Consider the following 10,935-nt stretch of genomic DNA (forward strand, 5'->3'; position numbering starts at 1 on the left):
ATATATAAAACTACACAAGCGTGCCACTGAATTTGTGAATGTTTGTCTGACCAAATGTACGCACATTCATTTTATATCTATAGTTCCTTCCAAAAGTTTTGGGGAGAGAAATGGACCCAAAACTCTACAAACTTCAGGGAAGCAGCTGTCAAGATTCTCCATGTGGTTATTGTAAGCGAGGTGTACCTGACACCTCCAAATTAAACCTACTCACAAAGTCAAATAAAAAAGCACGAGGCGGGAGGTGGGCCGAAACCAGTTCTGGGCATGGACTGCACACAGGAGCCACCTGGGGAGTTGTAAGCCCACTGCCACCTGGTTCCCACCTGCAAGATTCTCTGATAATTGCCGGGGCACCGTGGGAGTTCTAGATCCCCCAAGTGAGTTTAACTCTTTGCCAAGACTAAAAACCACTCATCTGAACCAATGGCGCTCTAGCAGGCGACCTTGGTCATTGTTTCAACAGTGACCGTCTGCCCGAGGAGTAAGCCTAATTCAAATAAGGCCCCTAGGGTTGTGGTTAAGAGTGTCACTGGGCTAATTTAGAGCACAGGGAATAGAAACCAATCCAGCTGGACGGCAGAACGTTGTCAACCAGGTCCTGCCTGTGGTGTCTGCCACACAGAAGATTCAGGTGAGGAGCTTCTGAGAACCACAGACCTAGATTAAAATCTTGAGAAGCAGCCAAGCTTCCTGAAGTAGGAACCCATTTTATTTATAGCTGAATTATTATGTGTTTCAGCGCCACCCAGCACGGTTTGGAGGAAGGAGCTCTTCCTAGAATTTCACTTTGAAATACGAACTTTCCCTGGGGTCTAGCTTCTTACGTTCAACGGAGAGTCAATGACACACGTTTCACACACAGAAGGTATGGCGCAGTACAGGATGGTTCTACTTACCAGAAAGCCAACTTTAAAGAGGAGGTTTTGTGGGCAATTTTTAAAAAGCCACAGAATTTTAAGATAACCGTATGGTAATATTCTAAACTTAGAAACACAGATTTTACTTACGATGCCTGCAGTTCACATATGGCAAACCACTCCCAGGTTCCCACTCTGCTTTCTTTCGAGTTGCTGTGCCCACCTGCACTATCTGGTGAGCTGTGCCAATACTTCTGGGCATTTTCTCATGCAACTGGCTTTTAAAATTAAGTTAGCACACAAAGTAACAGTTTCATTTTGGCCTTTCCATACATATGCGTTATTATACTGTCTTTATTCATCTTCTTTGCTTAATCCCTATCTGCTTAATTCCCGCTTTGCTGGTTCCCCTCCTTCCCCTAAATAATCCCCCACCTCTTCTTACAAGCCACATGAATTCATTACCTCCACACTGTCTAGGTGACTTCTTTTTACATGCAAGCCGTTTTTTGAAGTAGGATCTCATGTAGCCAAGGATGGCCTCGAACTTCTGATTCTCCTGCTTACATCTTCCAAGTACCAGGATTACAGAGGTACATCTAAGCTCTGCTTCCATTTCCAGCATACACACTCTTATACACACTCTTAAATCTAAATTCAACACATGAGAGAAATTTTCATATTTGTTTTGAGTCTGGCTTATTTTGTTTAACAATATTCTTTAGTTTCATTCATTTCCATGCATAGGTTATGATTTCATTTTCCTTTATAGCTGAAAAAAAAAACAGTGTATACTGAGCCAAATTTCTTTCTTTTCCTTCCTTTCTTTTCCTTTCTTTTTTTTTTTTTTTGTTGGGGGAGGTAGGGGGACTGGGTTTCTCAGTGTAGTCCTGGCTATCCTGGAACTTGCTCTTATCACAGAGATCAGCTTGCCCCTGCCTCCAGAGTGCTGGGATGAAAGCAGAGTACCACCATGCTCAGCTGGGCCACATTTCTTTATCTATTTATCTCTTGGTGAACATCTAGGCCAGCTCCATTTCTTAGCTATTTTGAATAGTGCAGCAATAACATGGACTTCAGAACTAGCTCTGTAGCAGCATCAAAGAAGCAGAATTATTGCATGTAATTAAGCCCTATTTATTTTTCTAATGTACTTGTTTTCATATTGTCTAAAATACATTTATCTGCAAACTAACATTCAAAGCTTGGGGTCCAGCTCAGTGGCAGAGCATTTGCCTAACATGCAAAAGGACGCAGGTTTGATCCCAGCCCTCCAGAAGGAAAAAAAAAAGCTGGGAGACACTCAGTGAGTAAGAGGGCTTCTGAAGAAGCTTGAGGACATGAGTTAACTTCCAAGTATCCATGTATAAAGCCAAGTATAAGGCAGCTGTGAATGAGTGCGCTTATAATCCCAGAACTATTATGGAAAACGATGGAAGGATTGGGGGGAGGTTTGATGGCAGTCAGTTCAGCTCCTGTCTCGGAGGAACAAGGCACAGACTGATAAAGCAATGCAGCCATGCTCCCTGGTCTCCACACTCACATGTGCAGGCAGGTACACCTTACACATCTTCACACGCCGCTTATACACACCACTCTCTTCTCTGTCTCTCTCTCTCTCACGCACACACACAATAAAGAAAATTATAAAGAAAGTAAAAATCAAAGTAGCACCTAATAAAAGAAAAGAAAATTCTTCATTTGGCTAATAAATTCTCAAATTAAAAAATATATTAAGGAGAATAAAACTTAACAAACAGGAAAAAAGCTAACTGTCACGTAACTTACATTGCAAGCAACTGCAACGCATTAAAAGGATAACTAAGGAGATGGATGGAACCGTCACTAGAGAGTTGACAGACCCGAAACTGGAGAAGAACGAGCCTCAATATAACAAGCACACAGACCTGGTTCCTGCTAGGGATAGAGTGTCCAGTGACAGATGACAGGGCACTGTGAGTACATTGCATGGACTGAAAATTAGTACCAAGTGTTCACCTCCGTAACACAGTGTGCCACGAGAAAAGAGGAGTGTATCGCAAGGCAAGGTGTATAACCAGTATTTCCAGCTTGCTTCTTTTTTCCGGAGACAGGGTCTCACTCTACAGCCCGGGTTGGCCTGGCCCTTCCTATGTAGATTCATGAAGCTCTGCCTACTTCTGCCTCCTGAGTGCTAGGATTAAAGGCCAGTGTCACCGTGCCGGGTTAGTTACAATTTTTTTTTTAAACCTAAAAGCCCCTTCCAAGGTCAAGGGGTGAGAGCACAGACTCACTAGGGAGGAAGGGAGACGTGAACTGGCATGGGACACGTGGGGTCAAAGTGCTTCAGCTCATAATCTCAGAGCCTGGGCTGCACAGGAAGTAAGAAAATCCGCGAGGACAAAGAGAAAACGAGACAGAGCCGAATGAAGACTCTAGGGCTGGGAATGTAGCTGGAGTTCTTGTCTACCGTGGATAAGGCCCTCAGTTCAATCCCCAGAATCACAAAACAACAAGAATGACCCACCAAACAAAAACTCCACATTGTACTTGGGTTTTGGGTTTAACATGACGTCACTGAAGAGACTGTGTTAGCATGAAGCATAAATACCTCACTTTGAGGGGACTACAATTTACTCAAAAAAATTTGGAGTGGCTAAAATGAAAACCATCAAATCAACAAAGCAGACAAGGATACAGAATAATCATTTCTCACATGGTGTTCGCAAAAAGAGAAAGCCATACAGCCACCCAGGAAGTGTGGCAATGTCTTATCTAATTGCACTAGAGACAATCATGTATTTGCCTTAAATGAAAATCAGTTAACACCAAGGACGGTGTACAAGTATTTGCAACAATGTTGTTCTTCCTGCAAAAACCTAGGAGTAAGCCAAGGTCCTTCAGTGGGTAGAAGGGGAAGCACTCAGGGCCTCCTCCTTATCAGCTTCCGGACTGGGAGCTGCCATGTGCCTCATGGTGTGCTCAAACCTCAGATACATTAGGCCAAGTTGGGGGGGGGGGCTGCAAAGGTTACATTGTTTGCCCACCCCCTTTTGGACAGGATTTCTATGTAGCCTTGGGTGCCTTGGAACTCACTTTGTAGACCAAGCTGGCCTCGAACTCACAGAGATCCACCTGCCTCTGAGGGGATTGAAGACTTGTGCCACCACACTCAGCTGAAGGTCAAAGCAAAAGATGCCAAGCAGGTCAGGGAGCCTGAGGGAGTCTGAGGGTGTCAGAACTCTTCCATGTCCTATTTACAGTGTTAATTGTATACTGAATTAAAAGTGGTATTCAAACTAAAAAGCAAATAAAAAAAAGTTCTTCACTTATTGAAGAATTTTCAATGTATTGATTTTCTCTGGCAACCATTATGGGAAGACCAGCTATCTGGTCTTCCAAACTACTCGAGTATCCATTAATTGCTTTTAATTGGAAGCACCCAACTTTTGGGCCAACAACTGAAGTCCTCTTCTAGGAGTGATCAGTGAGTACCGGAGTCCAAAGCAATGGCTTTAAATTTTCAGTCTTAGAATGCTTGGCCTTTTTGTCCCTCTTGGGCATCCCTCACTTCCCTATCTCCATCCTCCATTTTGAATGTTGGGTCATCCATCTGCAGTTTTTCTTTCTGATCTCTTCCTCACGCCTCCCAAGAATTACTCTCTCCTGAAATGGCTCCCAGACCTGACCTCTGATTTTCTCCTCCAGCTTCACATGTCCACCGGACTCTCTGGTGCCACCAGTGACTATTCCGTGTCCCCTTTGCTGCACAAATTTCATGTATAAGACAAACCACTTCCCCCGCCACTCCCTCCGCCCACTTTCTTTTACTAAAGCCAAGCCCTGGTCATGAATATGGCCATGTCAGGATTAAACTAATGAACCAGATTCGAAGTGTCACGCCCTAGATCACCTTTTTCCCCTCCATCCTTTGACAGATGCCCCATCCAGTCCTGAATTGTTCCCCTCCTGTGCTCACTGCCATGCCAGCAGTGACTGCACCTGTCCTCTGAGAGGAAGCCCTCCTTCCCTGCTTCCAGGGCAAATCTGGCTCATCTGTCTTCTAGACAGATGTCCCTCATATGCTGCTGACAGTTGTCCTGAAGCGGCAGAGTCCTGTGGAGGTTGTGCCCGTGTTAAAGGAACAGCACGGCTCTATCGCTTGAATGGGCAATCAAGTCCCAATTCACAGGCACAGAAAACTATCTCTTAATCAAGACACACTAGTCCCTGCCCACATGACACTGTGCCAAACTCTTGGCTCGACCTTTGGTCCTTCCTTGACTTAGCCACAATGCACCATCATCTCAAACTCATTTCCCCAGACACTTACTTGGAACCTCTCACAGCTGTCTTGCTAAGATGACTTAACCTTTGCACTTCTCCATGCCAGTATCTTTATTTTCCCTCTTTCTCCACCTACCTACCTGTCTAGGTGCTATCTGCAGTAAGTGCTCTGATGACCACAGCCAGGAGCGATTCTTTCTCCACTGAACCCTCAGAACCTGCAGATATCTGCCTGTGGATGCCCTTACCATATTTAAGGACCTTCCAACCGCCATAGTTTTAATAATCTATAGAAAGTACACATTCTTGGTCAAATTAGTTTAAGACAATATTTTTAGCTCTTGTACTAACATGACCAGACTTAATAAATTCTCTTTTGCTCTTTGAATAATTTGTTTTCAGGCATCATGATACAAGTGTGTCAGAATTCTTTAGAGACAATGCCAATGTAAATCAGTGTTTCACACACATGCCTGAGTAGTGACAGAGGCATGACTGCTTCGTGCTAATATTTCCTTTTACTCAGTACAGCTGCTCTCAACCTGTGGGTCACAACCCTTTCACAGAGCTGCCTAAGACCATCAGAAATATCAGAGATTTACACTATGATTCCTAACAGTAGCAAAATTACAGTTATAAAGTAGCAACGACAATAACTTTATGGGGGGGTTCACCACGACATGAACTATATTGAGGGGTCGCAGAAATAAGAAGGTTGAGAACCAATGACTTGGCGAGGTGTAGAGTTTGCACAGGATGAAGGACTTCTAATTCTTAGGATCTGGCTTTCAATGGGGAGGGGTTTACAACCCAGAACCGTCTAAGCATCTACTATGTTGATTTAAATCAGTCTTTTAAAGTCAAGCAAGACCACAAAGATGACTATTTTGGAAAAATTCAAAGAAGGGACAGTGACCAAAGTAAAAAGGTTAAAGTCCTCCCACCAGAGTCCTGCTAAAAGAGAAATAAAAACTCAATTCCAAGTTCTAAGTGATTTCTTCCAAAAGAATGGCAACAGAACTCACCAGTTATAGGCATCAATTTATTCCTCTGCACATCAAAGTTTGGGCATCAAAGAAAAAAAAAAGCAGCGTTGCATTTGAACTCTGCAGCATTTTTTCAAAGGAGGCTGGCAAATGGGGGGGCTTATTCTGTTCAGTCACTTTCCACAGCTCATGCACATGTGCATACAATGTGGTACCCAGACTCTGAGTTCAAATAGTTTTGTGACGTGATTGCCTGTGAATTTGACTGCCCCAAATAATATTCTTAAGAAAGGGACTTGACATCCTCTAGTGGTGAAATACTAATTTGTTTCCAAGGTAATTGCATTTTTTTGTTGTTGTTCTTGCTTCCCTTTGACTATGGGCAAAAAAAAAAATATTATAGTATATTGAAAGAGCGGTTCATCCTCAGGAAAAATTAACTTTAAAAAAAAATATAATCACAACCCTGAAGCAAAATCTAAACATATGTCTACAGAAGTGCTTCTGAATGTTGCATTTATGTAGTATCCTATAAGTAGGTGTTATGCTCTCGAAGTACAATCCATCCGAGCCACACACATATGAACACATAAGCCTATAATCTTGAACACATCACAGGTATTGTTTTTGTAATAACCTGAGATTTTAATCTGAAGAGCCCTTAAATTACAGCCTTTGCACAGGGCCATAAAATTTAAAAGCCACTTAAGGTAGTACTCTACCTCAAAATAATTATATCTAAAAAGAAAACAAAATGAATGCTTTGAGAAATGTGTTGCCGTTTGTAGCTGAGAAAGATGGCACACAGGTAATCTAGGACTTGGGAGGGTGAGGTGGTGAGGCAGGAGGAGCCTACACTTGCGACAAGCCAGGAATACATGGCAAGACCCTGTCTCAAACAAGCAAAAACCAGAAAGGAAAGAAATGTGGCATTTTGGGGTGGTAACTTTTACTTCTTTGTGGTAATAAAAGACGGGCCTAGATACCCCACTTTTTAATAAATAAGTAAAATCCCATACAAGTCTATGATTTAAAAATGATGGAGTGTTTAAATGTGCATTTGACCTGAATTTCATGGCCAGGACCCACATGGTACAGCGAACTGACTCCCGCAAGTTGTTCTGCACAGGCGTGTTTGAATACTAAAAACAGAGAGAGAAAAATGGAGAAAAATACAGGGCCAGAAATATAAGACTATATATACACACATACCTATAATTGATCATACACAAAACATGTTTGTCAGAAATTTAAATTTCTAGGCAAAGATGTGGAGGAAATAATAGCCAAAAAATTCCACTTTTAATGAAAGAACACTTCAGTCTGGTGAGATGGGTCAATGGGTAAAGGCACTTGCTGCCAAGCCTAAGTTTGATTCCCAGAACCCGCATAATGGAGGAGAGAGAACCAACTCCTACGAGCTACCTTCTGATCTCCCACAAGCAGGCTGTGGCATGCACACAACACCCTCCCCCGCAACACACACACACACAAGCGCGGCGAAATAAACATAATCTTTAAAAAGAAAATATTTCAATGATGCATGGTTGACTTGCATACGAACTGTTAAGACACATGGCCAGTTCATTCCTTAACGCGATCAGGCACTGAATATACTCCAGCTGCAAGTTCGTTTCTGTCTCAACAAGTTCCCATGCCGATCTACAAAGCATTCAAGGGACAAACTGGTGCCTTTTAGATCACTATAACATTCCCCCCCCCCCCAGAAGCTGTTACTTATCCATGCCTTATTCACAACCAAGCATGCCCTGGATTGGGGAGCCTGGACAGTTCCCAGCTAATCAATTTCCCCAATTACTCTGGCATCTCCTCCACCCAAACCAAAATAACGATCAACGATCTTTTTGACACAGTAAGACAAAAGTCAACCACCCTACAGGATGTAGCCTGACTTGGAAATACATTAAGGACACGTTGTCGGTCTCAACCTCAGGAGTTTAGGTACAGTCGTAGATTCGTGATTGGGAAATACTGCCAAGCTCCATGGACCTTGCAGGTTAAAAATAAGACTGCCCTCTAAACGCGTACGTTGGGGTGGGGGAAGAGAGGTGGAGCGATTTTTGCATTTAGAAAACAATTGCTTCTGGTTGTGGGTGTGTAGAAGCAGTAACAGCTTGCAACTGCGGGGTCTGCAACTTCACATTTCTTTAAAATAACAAAGCGTCTCCCGCCCCCATCCCAAGTGTAGGAAGGTCCAAGGAACCGCGTACTGGCCAGGAATAGAACGGGAGGAGGGTGGTTAGGCGGGAGGGTATGATTTGCAGTACACTCCCTGAAGAGGAAAAACAAAATCACGAGGAGGGGGTAAAAAAGTTGGCTTCATATTATAGTGAGATGGACGCGAGTGGGCAGACATTCCGAGGGTGTGAGCCACGTCCCTGGGTGTCGGTTGGTGGTGGTGGCGGAGGCAGATCGTCAACACCGAGGCCCGAGGGCCAACCCGGGTGGCAGAGCCAAGGCTCCCGACTCAGGCTACTGGCGCCACAGGAGGAGCAGAAACTCCCCGGAGTCTGACTCCAAGACCGCGCATGACCCGGCGCTCTCTACGGGCCATCGGAGAGCTCGGGAGCCCGTCGGCCGCTGCCCCCCGGCTCGGTCCCCTCCGCTCGGGCCACAGTTCACCCGCCCCGGGCACCTGGCCGCGCGCTCCCGCCGCTCGCCCGCTGGGGCTCTCAGGTCCGCCCGCGCCCCCCAGCACCGTGCCCCCGACGCCCCGCGCGCCCCCGACCTCCCCGCGCGCTCCGGCCTGCTTCCACCTGTTGTGGCCCCGCGGGCGCTCGGCGGTGGCCGGTCGCGCGGCCCCTGAGGGTCGCCGGTGCCGGGGGTGAAATCACGCCCCGCCCACTCCCACGACCCCCGCGACCCCCTCCCGTCTCGGCCGCGTCGTCACCTGGGTCGCTGTGCGCAGCGCCGTCGCCGCCCCTGTGGCCGTCGCCGCCAGCTCCCTGCTCCGCCATGGTGCTCCGATGACGCGCCCCGAGAACCGCTCCGCCCTCTTCCTCGGCTTCGCTCCCGCCGGGCCCCCGCCTCCCGGGCCCGCGGCCCAGACAGGTGAGCGGTGGCCTGCGCGGGCGGGGGGCGGGGACGGCGAGCGCTCGCCCGAAGCCGCCCGGGCTCGGCGCGCCCCCTCGTGGGCAGGTACGGCGCCGCAGACGCCCCGACGGACGCGGTCAGAGCGAACGGCAGAGCTCGGTGTCCCGGCCGGCGGTTCCCAGCCACCTCCGCCTGTCGCCCGAGATCGCCGCCGCGCCTGAGTGTGTGATGAGAGCGTCCACCCGCGGCCCCGGTGCGGCGCTGAAGGCGTTCGAGGGCTCGGATCCCCTTTGAACTCTGAAGCCGCGCCAGGTCAGTTTCAGCCTCTTGGGGACCGGAGTTCGCGGTGACAGTCGCCCAAGGAGATGATGCCACGTGGTGAGCCGAAGTACACCGGCAGGATTCCACGCCGAGACCGGGCTCCGTCTGCGCTCTGGTTTTTCACCTTGCCCGCGTGGCTGATGAGTACGCGTGTCCCCGTATGCGCGTTAATGAAACTTGCGTTGACTGCTGGGGCTTTTCTTATTCTTGGTTTCCGACTGTCTTGTGACTTGCTTTGAAGGACTAGGGGCTTGGGGAAGGCGGTTTTCAAAAAGAAACATTAGCAACTGAGAAACGAATTTCTGCCCAAGTAGGCAAAATAAATGATAAGCAACAAAATGCTGAGGGGGTGGTGAAGTAACCAACAGAAATGGAAACAAAAGAAGGAACAAAGCGAAGGAACACAGCAGCCAACCAATTCTGCCTTCACACAGAAAGACAGGTCCCCACCATTGGCTCTCTCAGCATAACCAACGAGTTCTTTGTACTTTGAAACCCCACACAGTGCACAGGGGACACTAAAGAGTGTCTGAACAGTATCACTCCAAGGCCAGGACTGGACTGTATCTTTTCATTTGTAGGTTGGTTTTTGTTTGTTTGTTTGTTTTGGTTTTTTGTTTTTGTTTTATTTTGGTTGCTTATGGATTATTCCAAAGCACCATGCTTACAGTGAAAGAGACAAACCGGTCTTTGAACAGTGAGATAGTCCTCCACCATCTTGAAATCAGTGGTGCTACATTTCGGGTCAGCACACAGCCCCAAGTGAGCAGAAGGAAGCTCTCAATAGAGAGCTCAGTTTGGACCTCAGCAAAGATGTTTTCCCTTGGTAAACTCTGGAGGGTTCAGGACAGACACTTTCTCTGAACACCAGCAAGACTCTTCTTCGCTGTATGTAGTTCAGCTATTTGGCAGACCCCTAGAAAAGGAGGTGATTTGTTTTCAGCCTTCTGAGGGACACTACTAAGTACCTAAGTCAAGATTTTATACTAGGTGTTTCTATCCCACCTTAATCCCTGAGGCAGGAGGATCGTCAGGAGTTTGAAGCCAACTAGATTAAATAACGTGACCCTGTCTCCGAACAAACAAACAAATGGAAAGAGGCTATTGGTATGTGTTGTTTGGTAGTATTCAGTCTGGTGGGTGTTTGTCCACACTCTATTCTTTTGATAAATTTGTGTTTCAGTTGCTTTAGAGCAATAATTGTTAATTGCAATAAGGACACCAAACCCAGCACGTAAGGCCTTGGACAGACTCCTAGTTCCAGACCTAACTCAGTGTCTGCTGCACAGTAGACTGTTGATCAGGGAGGGAACAGCATCTGTTAAATGTCAGATGCCCTCATACTGCCCTTTAGGTTGTTCTTCCCTGGGAACACAGGAGCCATCTGCCTTGGGCGCTCACATCCAACTCAAAAGTTCTCCAGATTCCCATGCTTCCTTCTCCCCCCC

General features: G+C 46.6%; 1 protein-coding gene across 2 annotated transcripts in view; it reads right to left on the minus strand.

The window, feature by feature from the left end:
* The window catches only part of Map7 (microtubule associated protein 7), a 137,865-nt gene extending 128,625 nt beyond the window's left edge, over window positions 1-9,240 (minus strand). The window contains exon 1 of one of the 2 annotated variants that reach the window (XM_075948104.1): window positions 9,024-9,240. In XM_075948104.1, coding sequence (XP_075804219.1) covers window positions 9,024-9,090 — 67 coding nt within the window. In that variant the 5' untranslated portion in view covers window positions 9,091-9,240. The remainder of the gene's footprint in view (window positions 1-9,023) is intronic. The other variant, XM_075948074.1, reaches the window with a different exon arrangement.
* Window positions 9,241-10,935: the final 1,695 nt, after the last annotated feature.

The sequence above is a fragment of the Microtus pennsylvanicus genome, chromosome 1 (assembly GCF_037038515.1).
Source record: "Microtus pennsylvanicus isolate mMicPen1 chromosome 1, mMicPen1.hap1, whole genome shotgun sequence".
Classification (NCBI taxonomy): Eukaryota; Metazoa; Chordata; class Mammalia; order Rodentia; family Cricetidae; genus Microtus; species Microtus pennsylvanicus.